Source organism: Varanus komodoensis, unplaced genomic scaffold (genome assembly GCF_004798865.1).
Source record: "Varanus komodoensis strain SLA01 unplaced genomic scaffold, ASM479886v1 scaffold37, whole genome shotgun sequence".
NCBI classification, from domain to species: domain Eukaryota; kingdom Metazoa; phylum Chordata; class Lepidosauria; order Squamata; family Varanidae; genus Varanus; species Varanus komodoensis.
Genome location: NW_025335889.1, coordinates 3,308,959 through 3,326,496, shown reverse-complemented (window position 1 = coordinate 3,326,496; position 17,538 = coordinate 3,308,959). Strand labels below are relative to the sequence as shown.

The following is a 17,538-nucleotide window of genomic DNA, read 5'->3' as shown; positions in this document are numbered from 1 at the left end:
AGTGCGCCCTGCTCTGCCCCCCCTCCTCCGGTGCAGGTGAGAACTGTGCCACTCAGTGGGAGAGATGCGGAGGAGGAGGAGCCGCGGGCTTTAACCCACCGGCCGCACGGAGAGACGGAGTGCTCACCCCCACCGCCTGGGAAGACCTGCCGCCACCGCTGCGCCACCCGGAAGACCACCGCTGGCACACTGCCAGCCCGGCTGCACCACACCTGGCTGGCACGCGCTCGGCACACCCTGCTCCGCCCCCCTCCTCCGGCGCAGGTGAGAGCTGTTAATCACAGGTCAGTGTGTGTTTTCAAATGGCAACCCGTCTTTTAATGAAGTCCATGGGGAAGTGATGGGGAATGTGCCTGTGATTATCAGGAAGCTTTCCATGGATCCCTCCTCTAAAAACTAGGTGCGTCTTATGGTCAAGTGCATCTTATAGAGCGAAAAATACGGTATATAGGAGAGAGCACAAGGACAAAGAATCATATTTGATGATCACTGCCTTCCTCTTCCAACTTTCATAGAAACTTTATTTTAACTTACTCATCAGTACTTGCTAGAAGCTGCGTCTCTGTTGGCACTACATGCAATTTGTTCTGGAGTACAGAAGCTGAAAAAGCAAGATTTCCAGAGAGTTTTTAACTACACAAAGAACACTTCCTCAACCATATTTAAAGCAGGGGAAGCTGCTGTTTGAAAAAAGTAACATTACAAATCCCAGCCATGAGTGGTGGCAAAATAAAACAGGCAAGTATCCAGAATGGATCAAAGTGAGACTTGCCTCTGACAGGTTGGCTTGGTAAAAAATAAGCATCTGGCCCCAACTGCAATTTAAAGACATCTTAGGGTATAATCCTGTGCCCCCCCCACAATTGTCTGTGGGCCCTGGGATAGGTTAGGGCTCCACCTTTGACCTTGAAAATGCCCTCCAAGCTAGGCTCCAAAAACAAGGGAGCTAACAAGGCAGGGGAGACAGGAAGAGCAGCTAGGCAGCAGCATCCTCCAAGGCATCCTGAGAGTGTCACAGCCTGTCCCCCTAGGAAGCAGGGGGGAAACACTGAGAAGGCTTAGAAAGAGGACAGAGTGCAGAAGCAATCCTAGACTCTGCCTGCCTCCCACCTTCTACTAGATGCCTGCAATCCACCAAGTTTGGAGGGCTCTGGGCAGCTACATTGGACAGCGTCCTTAATGATGTTTGCTCAGTAATAGTTCACTCACAAATTCAAGACACCATTTGATGCTCCAGCCATGCAGGTCCAGGAACCAGTCTTGTGTCTCTTATTTTCTTTTTCTTCCAATTGCCCCTGCCTAGGAGAGCCTGTGCAGTTTAAAAGCTTGCACACAATTCTTTATGCAATTAGCTGGCACCATAAAAAGGTATTGCTTAACTAATCTAACGTTTCTGTATCACTGATAGACATCAAATATTCTAGAAGCTCAGATTTGTTTGACCACAAAGAAAGTAAGGGGTATAAACATAAGATAAGGCACCAGATGGGATTCACTGGCAGGAGGATGATAAATCAGCTCAATCATTATTCTGGGCATGGCCAGGACTGGAGGAATAGGCAGATGAGGGTACCAATGAGTGCAAGAGGTATCAGGACTTGGTCCCATGGGCCAAAAAAGGCCCTCCAGGGGGACCAATTCAGTCCTCCATATGGCCTTGCCTTCTTGTTCTGACAGTTTGATGGTTTCCTGGTTTTTCCATGAGTTCTTCCCATTGTAAAAGTTGAAATGATTCTTCCTAGACATTCTTGGTCAGCAGTAAGCACTTTTGCCTTTGGATCAATACTTTCAACCACAACTGGGGCTCCCGCACTTTCTCTAGAGTACAAAAGAAAGAAGGCTGCAAGGGTTAGCTGGGGCTTTAAAGTACCACCCACTTTGTGCCTTGTGAAGATACAGTTGGAACACCTGGGACATTTCACCTTGAAGCCATTATACCTGCTGCAATTTTAGGCCAACTAGCATATTGGAATCTTTCATGACTTTGGATGAACAGAAACATTAGGGGGTTTGTTTTGTTTTTTCTGGAACCCAGGAAACTACCAAGGTATTATACCTCAACGAAATGTTTGACGTTGCCTTTTTCCATGGTTTATTATATTAATGCATTTTTAGCAGAGAGCCAGGATTGGGATCACTAAACCCTGGAATGTTCTATTGTTCATTTATTTGTACAGAACAAATGCCCTTTTGATCCTAGATTTCCCAGCACAAACTTTTCCATTTGGAAACGTGGCCTACTTTTACCCATTTCCCCATATGAAGAAAGCACACTGTGGTCAAAGTCTGCAGACTAACCCACTCTGCTCTAAAAGGCATGAAGGTCTAGTGCTGCTCAGTGAACCGGTGCCTTTCGCAATGCCATGTTCTACACCACTATTTCAATAGCACTGAAATTGCTACTTCTTACTGAAGCAATACAAATATGGCTCACTTCTATGGCCACAATAACAAACAGGCAGGAATTACAAAGAAGAATACTAACAGTGGGAGCCAGTGTGGTGTAGTGGTTAAGAGCGTGGGACTGGGACTCAGACGATCTGGGTTCTAGTCCCGGCTCAGCCATGGAGCCAACTGGATGACTTTGGGCCAGTCACAGACTCTCAGCCCCACCTACCTCACAGGGTTCTTGTGGGGATAAGATGGAGGAGGAGATTGATGTAAGCTGCCTTGAGCCCTTTGTAGGAAAAAGGCAGGATATAAATCCAAAAATAAATAAATGAAAATAAATAACACACTGCACATCCTCTTTATTTTATACACTGCAACTATTCACATCTCCAGTTGTGTACAAGTTGTTATAATATAGCCACTGATGCCCAAACAATGGCCACTGTGCACATGTGCAAAATGTTGCTGTCCATGATAGCCCCGTTGCCTAATGGAATATTACTCCACGGGGTCCTGTCCTGTGACTTCGGGTACCGCTCTTCAAAGGGGTTACTGCTGAACTGGGGAGGCTGAAAAGCCCCTACACATGCTTAGGCCTTCTGAAATTAACAAATATGTACAGTCTTTGACTAGCAGAGGTTGCTAGTCCTTGCACTATCTATAAAACCCATAGAAATCTTATGCATATAAAAGGCTTTGCTTGTGGCGCCCTTGAAAAATGTGGCCCATAGGGTTACCCCACATGACAGGGCATTTTTAGTGGTGGCATCCCAGCTATGGAACTCTCTGCCAGTAGAGATTTGGCTGTCCCCCATTCTGTTGTTACTTAGAAGCCAGTCAAAGACTTGTTTATCTGTGCAGGATTTGAGCTTATAGGCAAGTGCTCTACTTGTGTTTTGACTGATGGTTTTATCATATACTGCATTTTTTCAGAGTTGTGATTTTAATATGGTGTACAGTGTTTTATATAGCTTGTTAGCTGGCCTGGGTTCTTTGTGAGGAAGGGTAGGATATAAAATAAATATATCCTGCCCTAGCTGAATTAGATTTCAAAATGTTAGACTATTTGGGGGAAGCAGGCTTCTAGGCCTTCAGAAGTCGGTCATTCGTCCATATTCTTCTGCTACATGTTAAAGGAAGGCTGGGAAAATCTCTGGCCCTCTAGGTATTGACTCCAACTCCTATCAGCTCCAGCCATCAAGGCCAATTATAAGGGATGCTGGTAGCTAACACCCAACAACATCTGGAACGCTACAGGTTTCCCATGTGTTAAGAGACTATGTTTTCTTATATTTGAGTCGCTTATCTGCACTTACAGAAAGCATATGCAACAACCAGGAGTTCGCATACAGCTGCCATAATATCAACAGATTATTAGCTTATCCATCCAGCAGAAAACTTCTGAACTATATTGGAGTGATGCATTAGATGGGAAAGTAGTTTCTTAAAGCAAATTATGTGGTTTAAGGGACAAATTGTTCTCATTCTTAGCTGACAACTGGAGAAATAAAGTCATTCCCCTTAGCTTACTGGGGGCATACAAAAGGTAGATATTTCTTGTTCCTGAACTGTCTCTTCTGGATAGACCAAAAAAAAAAAAAAAAAAAAAGGAAGATGGAACCATTTCTACATTTCCGAGCATTTCATGCATGACCTGTTTGACTTATCTTTTCATATTCCCCCAATACGTATCAGAAGAAAACTAACTGTGCTTGCTTTAAATTCAAAAGATAACACCTGCCATCTCTGCTTCATTTGGGGAGAGATAATTCCCATAGCACTTCTGCTGCCCTCTAGATAGTTTTGGTTGATAGGAGACAAAGTCCAAAACACCTGGGAGACGCCAGGTTGGGAAAGTCTTGATCTTTTTGCCACAATTTAAGTCATTAGAGCTCTACTTGCAGAGATCACCAAAGTGGCAACATTCTGCTCTAAAACATGCAAAACTAAGAGACTGGAAAGGGTTATATGATCATGCAGCAGGCCAGCTTTCCTAAACCTGGTGCTCTCCAGCATTCTTAATATCATGCTACCTTAAGGCTGATAAGGATTAAAGTCCAAAATATCTGAAGGTGTGAGAAGGCTGAACGAGGCTCTGAGTACCTTTACCCCAGTGCTGCAATCTAGCCTAACACTTGCACTCAGCAGCAGCAGCAGCAGCAGCAGCCAGCCTGAGCCAGCCAGCCAGCCAGCAGAGCTGTTTTACAAAAGCTGGATTAAAGCCATGTGATCCGCTTGCACCATGCAGGGAATCTGAGGTGGGAGAGATGTCATCTCAGATTCATGGAGGGAAGAAAAACCATCTCCTGCACAGTATCACATGCCCCAAAGGAAAACAGGCATCAGGCTTCCAGAATCTTAGTTGTTTTTTGCTGATTCACCAACCAGACCCAGATGCCAAACAGTGTTCTAGTGGTGCAGATGTACATTTTAAATTAAGCTCATGTCCAGGGCAAATATTTCTTGATTTGTTCTCTGTACCAAACATGAGCTTTCAGGTCTTTTTTCCCAAGTTTTCTTAATGTGGCCTAATTCAGAACCTGGAGAGAGAGTTCTTTTTGCTGTTGCCATTGTTAAACAATTGGAGTCAGATATCTTTGCAGATCTACTACAAATCTTCTAGAGAACTACTAGTAGATCCCAATCTACCTTCTGACCAGTGTTTTTAAATCTTTACAATCTAAAGGCTTAGCACAGAAACCTCTGTACCTATTTGTTTGAAATCTAGCACTCAGAAAGGGCAAATTTCCAAGTAGATCAATTTCATCTGATTCTCCTAAAATTGTAAATATATGGTATGTATCAATGAAGAGGCATAGGAAGCCTCAGATTTTCTGAAGCAAGAGTCTTCTACCAGCCTGAGCTGAAGCAGGTCTTGCTCAAAGTAATCTAAGCCCAAACAGCCTACCTTCCAAAGCACTGAAATCCAAAGCTAATCTTGTCTTCAGTGCATCTCCAAGTGATCACAATACCTACCTTTATGAATCTGTGGAGTGGGATAGAGAATCACATTTTCCTAGTACTGATGTTTGAGTATGTTGTTTGAGTACGGCCAAAATGCAATATTCTATCAATGCGGGGTGCCTGAATTATTTTCTATGATACCTCAGAAGCCAATGAGTTTATATTTGTCAAAAGAGAAATCTAATTATTAGCAATCTTGGAAGGTTCCAGTCAGACTTACCTTGGTTTTCTTCCTTGTCCCTGTTGTGATTCCTAGATGTTCCTTCATCTCCAAAAAGACTTTTCAGAACAGCAGTTGCAATTGGTAACATCATGGCAGTAGAGGCTGTATTACTTAGCCACATGGACAGAAAGGAAGTGGTCAGCATCATTCCTAAAATGAGCCTATAAAAAGAAAGAAGGTAAGGCCTAGCAGCCAGAGTTATGAGGTCCCTATTTTGCTGTTCCAACTGAGGAACTCCCATACCAAGGCCTCTTAAGATTATGAGAACAAAGTTGTCTCAGTTATATTCTGTGAGAAGTCGAAGTCCAGAAGGAATAAGTGTTAATCTGATTAGAAAAGTGATCAAGTAGCTCATTTATTTGTCAAAGGAAAAAGTTAGAAATTTTCCACATTCTTTTTAAAGAGGAACCCCACCTCCACTCACGCTTTAGCAGTACAGTTGCCTCCCACGCCTTCAATAGAAACATGACCATCAAGACAGACAGCTACAATCATAAAAAGCAAACTTATTTTTTGCGTGTTTGGAAATTGTCATTGCAGACTCTTTTGTCATACAAGCCTTTAACTGTTTGTGGATCAGGGCGAAACTACATATGACATTGCCAAATAGTTCTGCCCTTGGGTGCATGTTTCTTTAAACAAATAGTCAATACAGGAGTGTTGATCTGAATCAGAACCCACAGAAGGTTTAATTGTTTCTAATTCTACTATGTGCCCAGTGTAAGTAAGGTACTCAACACCTGCACTTTGCATTGCAAAGAAAAGAGTTTCCTTTCATTTCAGTTAGAGCTTTGGGGGCAATACAAATGGCTGTCATGGGGATCCTAATCTGGATTGATCCAAACAGCAGGGAAAAGGCTTAAAATCCTCCTGGCCCATTGATAGCCACTTGGTCTAGAACAGGAGGGGGCATGCTGGCTATCCGTAAAACAAATAAACAAAACCCCTAGAACTCAATCAGAACTATGCAACTAAACATGTGTCGACTGCTCTTAATGAGCTATCAAAGTGAGTCTCTTCCTGCACATTATGCCGGAAGTGAACCTTCTGTTTTTAGAGCTCCCAGCTGGGTGTCCATTCTTCCATGCCCAAAATTCTGAACTCCAGGTGATGCCAGATGTCTTCTTGCAATAAACGCTGATGAACTGACTCCAAATTTCAGTGCCACTGTTTTTGCATTTGCACATCTACTATGTAAATTAAGGCCATAAACCCATGGACACCAATGAAAGTATTTACCCTTTACCTTCTTTTTTTGATGGACTGTAATGGTAAGGATCCCCCACCCTCCTACTTTGTTTGGACAAAGAGCAAGGAAAGAAAGGCATGGCTTTCTTGTCTGAGCATTTGCTCATTTCCCCATGCTTTTTAATTCCTCCTACAATTTCTTTCTCCTTCTCTTTTGTAGACAACTAAAACAATCCACCCTGCAACGTTTTTAGCAGCAGGAATGCTCACCCCCTTCTCTTTCTCCCTCTTGATGGGGCAGCCTTCAATAGCAAACCATTGAGTTGCTGCTTAGCTTATTTTCTCAATATAATTCCATTTCAGAACAAGTTCTGATCTTTTATTTGCTGGTCCCATGTACCTTACAAGGCCACTCTGCTACTGGGAGTAACCAACCAGGAGTAATGAATGGAGCCCTCCTGTGTATTTGGAGACAGTTCTAATTTCTGGGTCAGCTCTATCAGACACACTGCAGCAAGAATCAGAGCAGGGCACAGTCCCCACCGCAGGCTCGAGCTATTCAGCCTCCCGCATTCATTTATATTCTGGAAGGATCCACAGGCACACATGCCCTGAGCAAGTGTGGAAACATCACCTTGGCTAAGGAAAGATTATCACTCAGACCAAGCACTTCTGGGCTCACTTTTCCCCCCTCCATTCTTCACTACATCCACAATTACAGATGCTTTACTGCAAAGCTGGGCACATGCCTGGGGCGCAGCACCTTTTGAAGTTAAGCCTAGCATTAAAGTTACACATAATCAAAGAATTTGTATCCCTGATATACAGGAATTGTGCTGAATTGCATTAATTGTGAACACACTCTCCCAGGGGTTAGTTTTCATTCATGCCATATGGTAAATCATCCCAGAAGTCATTTAACTCAGTCTCAGCAGAGGAACCGTCTCTGTGATTTAATAGTTGGAATTTGTGCCAATGATCCCTGATAATTTGCTTTGTGCGTGTGTGTGCTACCAGAAATGTGCTAAGAATAAAAAATGATTGCATTATCTATAACTTCACTTTTTAAAGGTGGGTTCTGGCAAACTTTAATCACAAATTTTAATCACGAAGGTTTCATTAGTTTTGAAGAGAGAGTAACAGTGCAGTACACTGTACATATCTATACGGATACGTATAAACCCCACTCTGTTCAGTAGGACCTTCTCCCAAATAAGGGGGCATGTGATTGCAGCTTTAAACACTTTCACACAGTGCAATATGGATGAGTTACACCATGCTGCCTGGGCCATTCTGGGAGTTGAATATCCTCTTTTGCCTAAACATGTATAAAACAGGGCCTTTATTCACTTGTAGCATTGGTGTATCTGAATAGTTGCTTAATACGGTGTGTGTGTGTGTGTGTGTGTGTGTGTGTGTGAGAGAGAGAGAGAGAGAGAGAGAGAGAGAGAGAGAGAGAGAGAGAGAGATTGATTTTAAAAGTTATCTACCATCATGAGTTATCAGGTCTAGTCCCTGAGAAGGCTCACGTATCCTTCCTTTCTTATCAAAGGAAAGAAAATTCCACCAGCTGTTTTCTACAGTTGCTGAAACAATATGATAGGAAAAGCTACACCAGGAACTATGAAGAAGCTTTCTGTAGACCTCACAATACTATTTTATTCCTTAAGTGACAGATCCTTCTAACAGGTACACTATAATCAGTCCCTTATCAGTCCGCCTCTTTCTGGGCACAAATTCAAGTACAAGCATGGTAATTTCATCAGTTACCTGGCTGGCTGGACTCCCACCAGCATAAGGATCCTCAGTGCAATCCTGCGATGCAGATTCCATTCTTCGATGGCAGCTGCCATGATTAAACCACTCAGGAAGAGGAAGTTGGTGTCTAAAAAATACTGGGGGCAAACTTTGCTGGCTGGGAGAACACCAAGGAAAGGGAAGAGAACTATGGGAAGAAGAGCAGTCACAGACAATGGTAGGGCTTCTGTACACCAGTATATAGCCATCACCAGAATTACGTAGAGACATTTTCCTTCCTGCAAGAAAATAAAATGAACAATAAGTAAGTGATAATATAATTAACTTCAACAGCACTTGGGGAAGTGCAAAGCCCTCTACAGTCTTTATTTTTATAGCCTTAACCATTCTGATACCAACACTATGAAGTAGGTCACTAATTTATCATCTCTATTTCTTTATGAATAGGAGCTTAAGGCTTACACAACTATTTGGCCAAGGACAGCTCAGTTTCTGCATCTGGATTTATGGCTAGCCTCATCTCTAAGGATCAAGGTAAGTAACAATGGAAAGATCCCACAAATATATGCAGCACAAGGGAGACAAAGGAGTTCCACCATTGCTGGGCAGCCACTGCAACTACCTCTCCCTGCATTCACACCATCAAAAACATGATGAACAGATAACATAACCGGGACAATGTTTTCATTTGATATGTGCAACCAAACCTGCTTTAGGGGAGGAAGCCATCCCCCAAAATGCCCATGCAGAATACATGCTTTGAGGTGAGAACCACATGCAGTTTCTCCCCTAAAAGAGATATGAATATGTTGAATGCATATTCAGTCTTGAGATTGGAACATAGTGAATTTGTGTTTAGATTGCTTCCACTACACTAAGCCATTCTACATGTAATTCTCAGTCCTTTTTATCTTGAGTTTTTTCCCACCCAAAGTAGATTTGGTTACCCTTCTTCCTCCATGATATTTATAAATACACATGAATCAGAGCAATCCAATTTCTTGCCTTTCACATTTAAGATATGGCTCTAAAAAGCCAAAGTCCATGCTCTGCGTGCCCATGTGGCTGATATGATCAAAGTACACCTGTTGCTATGGAAATGGAAAAGTGATGGAAGCAGCATCCCTTGTTGACCACCTTTCTCCACCTTCACCAAGCTTCACTTTGCTCTAAGGCACCCACTAGCCAGCTTCAACCAAGACTCAGAATGATTTTTTGAGAATAAATCATTATCTCGCTTGATTAAAGTTCAAATCATTTTTTGCTCACAAATACAAAGTTGCTTTTCTGTCTTGTGATTTAGTTAATTTTCTAACTGTGTAATGATTGCCAACCAAGATTTTTTCTGAGTTACACAAGGTTCTGAGTTTTTAATGGCCAACATCCCGTTTCTGGGCAAGGTGTTAGAGCGGGTGGTGGTGGGACAACTCCAAGCACTCTTGGATGAAACTGATTATCTGGACCCATTTCAGTCCGGCTTCAGACCCGGGTACGGTACTGAATCTGCCTTGGTCGCCCTTTACGATGACCTGTGCAGGGAGAAGGACAGGGGGAGTGCGTCCCTGTTGGTTCTCCTGGACCTCTCAGCGGCTTTAGATACCATCGACCATGGTATCTTTCTGGATAGGCTAGCGAGATTGGGGGTCGGAGGCACTGCTTTGCAGTGGTTCCGCTCCTATCTCAACGGCCGATTCCAGAAGGTGGTGCTGGGGGACTATGGCTCTGCGCCATGGCAGCTATGCCATGGAGTACCGCAGGGGTCCATTTTGTCCCCTTTGCTGTTTAACATCTACATGAAACCGCTGGGAGACGTCATCAGGAGGTGTGGGCTGCGGAATCATCAGTACGCTGATGATACCCAGCTCTTCCTCTCGTTTTCCACCAATCCAGGTGAGGCAGTGGCTGTGCTGAATCGGTGCCTGGCCAAGGTAATGGGCTGGATGAGGGCCAATAACCTGAAGCTCAATCCAGACAAGGCAGAGGTCCTGTTGGTTGGCAGATCGGGCTTCGGAGAGGGTGGATTTGACCTGGTCCTGAATGGGGTTGCACTCCCTCTTAGGGACAAGGTCCACAGCCTGGGAGTGCTCCTCGACCCGGAGCTTTCATTGGAAGCTCAGGTGACAGCAGCGGCGAGGAGCGCTTTCCTTCAGCTTCGGCTGATTAATCAGCTGCGCCCCTACCTGAAGTATGACTGCCTGGTGGCGGTGACACACGCACTGGTGACTTCCTGCCTTGACTTCTGTAACACGCTTTACGTGGGGCTTCCCTTGAAGACGGTCCGGATACTTCAGTTGGTTCAAAACAGAGCTGCCAGGCTGCTGATGGGGACTGGGCGTTATGGTCACATGACTCCAGTTCTCTGTCAGCTTCACTGGCTTCCCATTGAATTCCGGGCCCAATTCAAGGTGTTGGTGATGACCTATAAAGCCCTAAATGGCTTGGGTCCTGGTTACCTGAAGGAGCGCTTACATCCATATATGCCCGGCCGCCCCTTGAGATCTGCGGGAGAGGCCCTTCTCCGGGAACCCTCCGTGAAAGAAATTAGGAGGGTAGGTACTTGGAGGAGGGCTTTCTCTGCGGTGGCGCCCAATCTATGGAATGCGTTCCCCAGAGAGGTCTGCCTGGCGCCGTCATTATTTGTTTTTCGGCGCCAGGCAAAGACCTTTTTATTTAAACATCATTTTAATTGTTAACAATATTTGCTTATTTATCTGGCCAGGGCGACTTCTTTTATATTGTTATTTATTTTATATTGTTAATTTTATATTGTTATTTTGGTATTTTATTGTATTTTATTTGTGCTGTGAGCCGCCCCAAGGCTTCAGCAAGGGGCGGCACAGAAATGTTTTAATAAATAATGCGATCACCTCTATTATAAGAAAAAGGGAAGAATGTTATGGCTTTCAGAGATTTTCCTAATGGAAAAAATGACACCAAGGCCTGCTTACCAGCTGATTGTTATTATGTACATAATATCCACTTATGGGGAAGTGGGCCCAGGACTGATGATTCACTTGACTAGCTATCCTAATGCACACAAAACTCACTGAAGGAATGGAGATCCTACAAAAACATGGTAGCTGATTGATGGCAGATAATGTGCTTCAAACACTACATCTGATTCATAAAACTGAAAGTTGGCTTTCAGTCCTTGAGGAACAACTGAAGGGATTTGTCTTTGCTCAAATACAGAAGCAATATCCATTAAGCTATCAGTTTCCTATCTAAATAAACCCACAGACTTGAGGACCAGCTGTGCATATGTACCACAGACCATTCAAATAACAAGGAGAGTGGTCACCAGGAGACATACGGTCCTTACCTAATGCCTCCCATTCCAGATCCAACATCCCTGCCTAATGTCTGTAGGTAATCTTTCAGTAATCACCTACTCTGGGCAATGCACTATCAAAAAGGACAAAACATGATACAGATTTATATAAAATTAAATAGGTTTATGTGTATGTACCTATGCAAATCTAGACATTATTCCTGTCAATTGAATAGAAATACAATACATCTCACCATATCATGGAAGTCCATCACCAGATGAGCTGTATATCTGCTCATTCTACTCCCCAGATGCTGCTAACTCTTGATGGGCAAGTTCAAGGCTGCTGCTCTCCTTCATTATCCACTTAAACCTTAAAACTGAGCTGTACAACCCTTTCCACTAGGGGAAGAATGCAGAGGACTGTTCCCTATTTTGCATGACATATGGCCACCCTAGCAGCCGGTCTCCAAGATCCATGTAATCCTCTCGTATTTCCAAGGAGAAAACATGCACATGTACATTTGCATCATACCATCAACTGTAGCAAACTGTGAGAATGGATGCTTGGAGGAAAGATTATCACTATTTATTAAGACTGAGACTGAAGAATTGAAGGTCATTTATGCTGAATCAGACCACTAGCTAGTCTAGCTCAGTTTACCCAGATTGCCGGCAGCTCTTTCATCTCTTAGCGATGGACTTTCTCAGTCCTGACACCTGAGCCCCTTTCAGTTTGAGACTGAAGCTGGGTCCTCCTGTGTACAAACCAAATGTTTAATACCAAGCCACAAGAGTGTTCTGGGTACCCAGAAATTCAGGGCTCAGGTCCACAGTACAACAATGCCTATGCTAATTTACATATGTTCGATATTCTAAAGTATGAATGTGTGTGCACATGTGTCTTTAGAGGATCCTGTATCTGAAGGGCACTTTTATTTCTAAAAAGGAGATGCATGGATACAGGAAAGAAAGGCATAAAACTCAGGCAGATGGATTTGCAGGGCAATTGGAGGGGAGCCCCTTCTGGACAAAAAGGCAGCTAATCCAGATGTAGCACAGATCATGAGGACCTCAGAATCTTTATTTCAGGAAGTTCCCATGGGCAGCAGGGTAGTTGGGCACATGCCCTTCCAAAGATTTGGGACTCTAACTTTGGGGGGTGCTCCCTAAAGTTAGACCTCCACTCTCCAATATTATTGATTGGGAAGCTGCAAAAATCCCCCCGTCTACCTTGAAGCTCTGCCCTGGGATCAAAATATCTGGGGGTGGTCAGACCATGTTGACCTGAAGCATCCATGCAATTATAATTTTACAGAAGCAGTTACACTATATCAAGTCACCCACAGTGGTAGAGCACAGCCAGGACTCAGAGGGATGGAGCACTGGAGCAGGGAAGCTGAGGCCAGGACATGTTCCAATGGAGCAAAGCTCAGGGAACCAAGATTTAGGGTGGAGCCAGGAAGTACTTCCTGACAGTTAGGACCCCAAGGGTATGAAATGGGCTTCCATGGGAGGTGGTTGAGGCCCCATCATTGAGGGTGTTCAAGGATAGGCTGGACATGCACATGGTAGGCATGTTATGAGTGGAGCTGGCTGGAGCCGGATGTCAGACTAGATGGCCCAGGAGGCCCCTTCTGACTCACTCTGTTTCTATGTTTCTATATCATCTCTCACTCCGAATTCTCTGCCCCCTCTGATCTTAGGTGCAATCTCCATAGCAGCTGTGGGGAAATGAGTTTTCCTAGCAATAATATTATTCCTCGTTAGAACATAAATCATGCTGAGGTGGCATGAGAAGACACATTAGCTTTACAACAGACTTGCTCCTGATAGTGATAAAACTTCAAGAACTCACCTTCCCCTTTACACAGCTGCCTGAAACCTGCATTATTGGATTCTTTATGGAGCCATGGTTATGGAGATGACATGAGGAACAGCTGCATTTCCAAATATACCATTGAACCACTGACTGCCAATGCTGTTCATTGCTAGTTAAGGGCTGCGGTGGGAATTACTAGGAGCCGCTATGATGCTGGGCTGAACAAGACAGCATTTCTCTAATGAAATATAGCCGCACTGTCCTTGGTAACACAAGTGCACCATCTAGCCTATGGTATCAACTCCTGTAATGCAGCATAACCAACTATCAACCAGTCTAATACCAAAGATGCTACATCTTTCCTACCATATGTCAAGGGAGGCCATAACTCCTAAAGTTTCCTCCTCACAAAACATAATCACGACTAAGAAAGAAAATCATGCCACCAACACAATGTCCTTACCCCAACTCTTACCTGGATATATCTACTTGCCTTCAATGGTACAATAATATGTAAGAACCTCCTTTTGGTTGTGGTTAGAGAACCGGGCAAAACCACTGGAAGGTCTGGGCTCTAGTCCCCACTCCTTAACCATTAAGCTCACTGATGACATTGGCTTTCAGCCTAACCTCACAGGGTTGCAGCGAGGAAAAATGGAGAAAGGCAGAATTATCTAGGCCACCTTGGATATAAAATGTAACTTTAAAGAGACAAGATACAAATGTAATGAATAGTAATAATCACCACAACAGACAGAATGCAGTGCTAATTTTGAAAGGTTATGGTGACTGGAAATGAGCAGTTACAAGAAGAGGAACAATAAGAAGTCATTAGTTGCTCGATTTTTGCTGCAAATAATACTTATTCTTCCTTTTTATCACAAAGACTAGAATAGGGATTCTGGATTTTTAGTTCTCTTATATATAAAGTACTTACAATGATAATAAGACACACTAAAAGTAATTATTAATTTCACAACTGCCTCAGTTTTTAGCTGCCTATTATGTATCATATTTGAACTGAATCATTCCTTTCTATCCTCCTGAGCTAAGAAATTACACAAGCCACCGTGCAATTGAAATATTCGCCATTCCAGGAAACAACTAATAACATCCATATTTTCCACCAATTCTTTTTAAGAGGGTATGTTTATCAAACAGAGTCATCAAACTATTGTAGGAGTGAAGGAGGCGATGCAGCACACCTTAACACTATTTAATCAATACTTTAGAATCAATCTGTTGCAGTTGAAATAAAAGCTGCAACATGTTGGCCACATATGTTGAAATTAGTCTGGCTGGAGAGATTAGGTCCCTGCTGACAGCTCTTGGATTAATGCCAATGCTGGCATAACACTATGCCATTGTATCACTACCACTGGCAAAGGGCCAACTATTGGGTGATATAGGAAGAGGCTGTTAGAGAAGGATCAGATTTCTTCTGAATCCTGAATACCTCCAGACCCCACTTCTCACCCCCATAGCATTATGGAAGGTGAGGAGGTGCAAATTTAAATTCTTCCATCAAGGAACACACTGCTCCCCAAGTTCTCCCACTCCACCCACATCACCACAACAGAGCACAGGGTTCCAGCAGGTCCCAATGGCTGAGCGCGTGCCTGGCCTGCTTCCAGGCCTGGCCAAGACAAACATAGCCCTGTAGTCTCAATTACCAGAACAGTGCGGAATCAGGAAGCGTGCATTCACGCAAAAACCCAAGCAGGAACAAACATGCACAAGCACAACCACACGGTTTTGTATACATTTGCATGAGGGTCCATGAAGATGTCCACTTAATTAACAACATGTCCAGTTTTGCCCTCTGTGGGGTTTAGGAAGTTGTCTCCAGGAAACAAGTGAGTCTCAAACTCCAAACTTGTGTGCTTGGGACAGTGCACACATTCTGTATGTGTGAGAGCATGTGCGTGTCTTTGAGTGTGTGTGTATGTTTGTGTGAGTCAACTCACCACACCTAGGTTAAAAGGTTGCCCAGCCCTGCTTTACAGGAATATGTTCTTAACATTAACTATTACTGAATGTTAGGAGCCCTGGAGTCTAGGAAGTGAGTGTTTCTAGGAGATGATGGAGGAGTCCTTCCCTGCTCATCCTGCCAGCAGGACCTACAGCTTTTCACCTTTCCTCTAGCATACCATTCTGTTTTCATCTTTGCTTTCTTTTTTTTTCTTTGCTTCCTTTCTTCTTCCTACCTTGCCTTTCAAGCTGAAGCCTCTTAAAGCCGGGAGGTAAGGGAGCTTCCCTGTCCATTTGAGGAAACAGCCATACAGCACTATGGCTGGCGCTCATGCCATGCCGCATTCTCTTCCACTCGCAGGTGACACCTGAGCCTGATGACCACGCAGCCCTGGAGCAGTTCCATCCCTGGAGCTGGAAGCCTTTGCGACGTGGCCCAGCATGTTGGCTCGGGTCCACCCACTGAGAAGAGCTGCCTACAGCACTTGCGGATGCCTGTTTCAAGCTTGGGTAGTGAGCACAGAGTTCATTAAAAGCTGTAGTGACAAGCACTTTGCACACCTCATTAAGAAGCGCCTCCTTGCCCTGGCCAAGAACAGCCCCTCTGCCCTGCCGGCCCCTCTTGCAATCATTTGCCATGTACCAGCTGAGGGTCCTGGCTCTTCCTGCTCCATAGTTAAACCATTCAGCAACAAAACATGGGATATGGCAGCACATATGACCCTTTCTCACACAAAGCAGGGCTTAAAGGCAGCAGCAACGGGGAGAGTCCTCCTAAGAAAACCGTGCATTGCAACTCTTATGTAATGAGGGACTGGTACATTTCCTCACAGGGCCAATCTGGCAAAGGTCCATCTCCTGGGGGGAAGAAAGAGCAGCCAAAGCAGCTGTTTGTCTAAGTACCTGAAGCAGGTCCCTGGCCTTCAGGAGAACAGGATGGCACAGAGTGCAAAGCCTGTGTGGTAGGAGAAGGCATGCTACCTTACAAAAGACAGTCCTCTAGCAAATGATCTGTCAGGGGACAGTCCTCTGTTTGAACAGTTGTCCACTTCACCATCAACTACTCACACTTGGACATCAGACTTAGCATCAGGTAGACAGGAGGTCATTTGGTCAGTTTTCCCCAATACTGCATTCCTATTTAAATATTATTCTAAATCTGAATCAATTCACATATGTAACTATTAGGCAAATCAGTATCCTCTTTCATTCTCCTTTTGAGTGTTGCATTTCCTCTTTTCTGGCCACAACTAAGTAGTCAATCTAGGTTTGTAGTCTCTCTCTCTCTCATTCTACCAACAAATACATCTGAGACTGCATCATTGTGGGTGCCCCTTCTTCACATCTGAAGCAATGCTTCCTCCAAGATGGAAGCCACTGTGACACATGGTGGGTTCATTATTCCAAAAACCACATGCTAGAAGCCAGGGTCATCCAGTTAAGCCAGAAGATTCAGGTAAATGGAAGTACTTCTTCACACAACACCATAGTTCATTTATGAAGCATGGTGACACCCTCCAGCTTACAGACCATCAAAAAGGGATTAGACCAATAAGCAGAGGATAAATTTCTCAGGGGCTACAAGTCATGATGGCTCTATGCTGCCTCCAGTTTCAGAAGGGCAAGAAAAGACCTTCATGTCCAACTTGCAGGCTTCCCAGAGGAATCTGAAGGAACACCCTCCTCAGGAAATAAGGAGGGAGGTGGCATGAAGAAGGGCCTTTTCTGTGGTGGCACCCCAACTCTGTAACAAGCTCTCCAGAAAGATTCACCTAATGCCTTCTTTACATTCTTTTAGGCACTAGGTGAAGACCTTTTTATTTTGATGGCATTTTAATTGTTAACTTGTTTTAAATAGTATTTTAACTGTGGGTATGTCATCAGTTTTGTGCATTTTTTTAATTTTTGGTTTTAATTTTTTTATTGGAAGTGCTGTTTTATATTGCATTT

At 43.9% G+C, this 17,538-nt stretch overlaps 1 protein-coding gene across 3 annotated transcripts in view; it reads right to left on the bottom strand.

The window, feature by feature from the left end:
• Nucleotides 1-17,538, bottom strand: part of SLC13A3 (solute carrier family 13 member 3) — a 64,390-nt gene that overhangs the window by 29,203 nt on the left and 17,649 nt on the right. For all 3 annotated transcript variants that reach the window (XM_044440376.1, XM_044440377.1, XM_044440374.1), the window contains exons 2-4: nucleotides 8,537-8,802; nucleotides 5,576-5,739; nucleotides 535-601 (exon numbers count right to left, since the gene is read on the bottom strand). In XM_044440376.1, coding sequence (XP_044296311.1) covers nucleotides 535-601; nucleotides 5,576-5,739; nucleotides 8,537-8,802 — 497 coding nt within the window. The remainder of the gene's footprint in view (nucleotides 1-534; nucleotides 602-5,575; nucleotides 5,740-8,536; nucleotides 8,803-17,538) is intronic.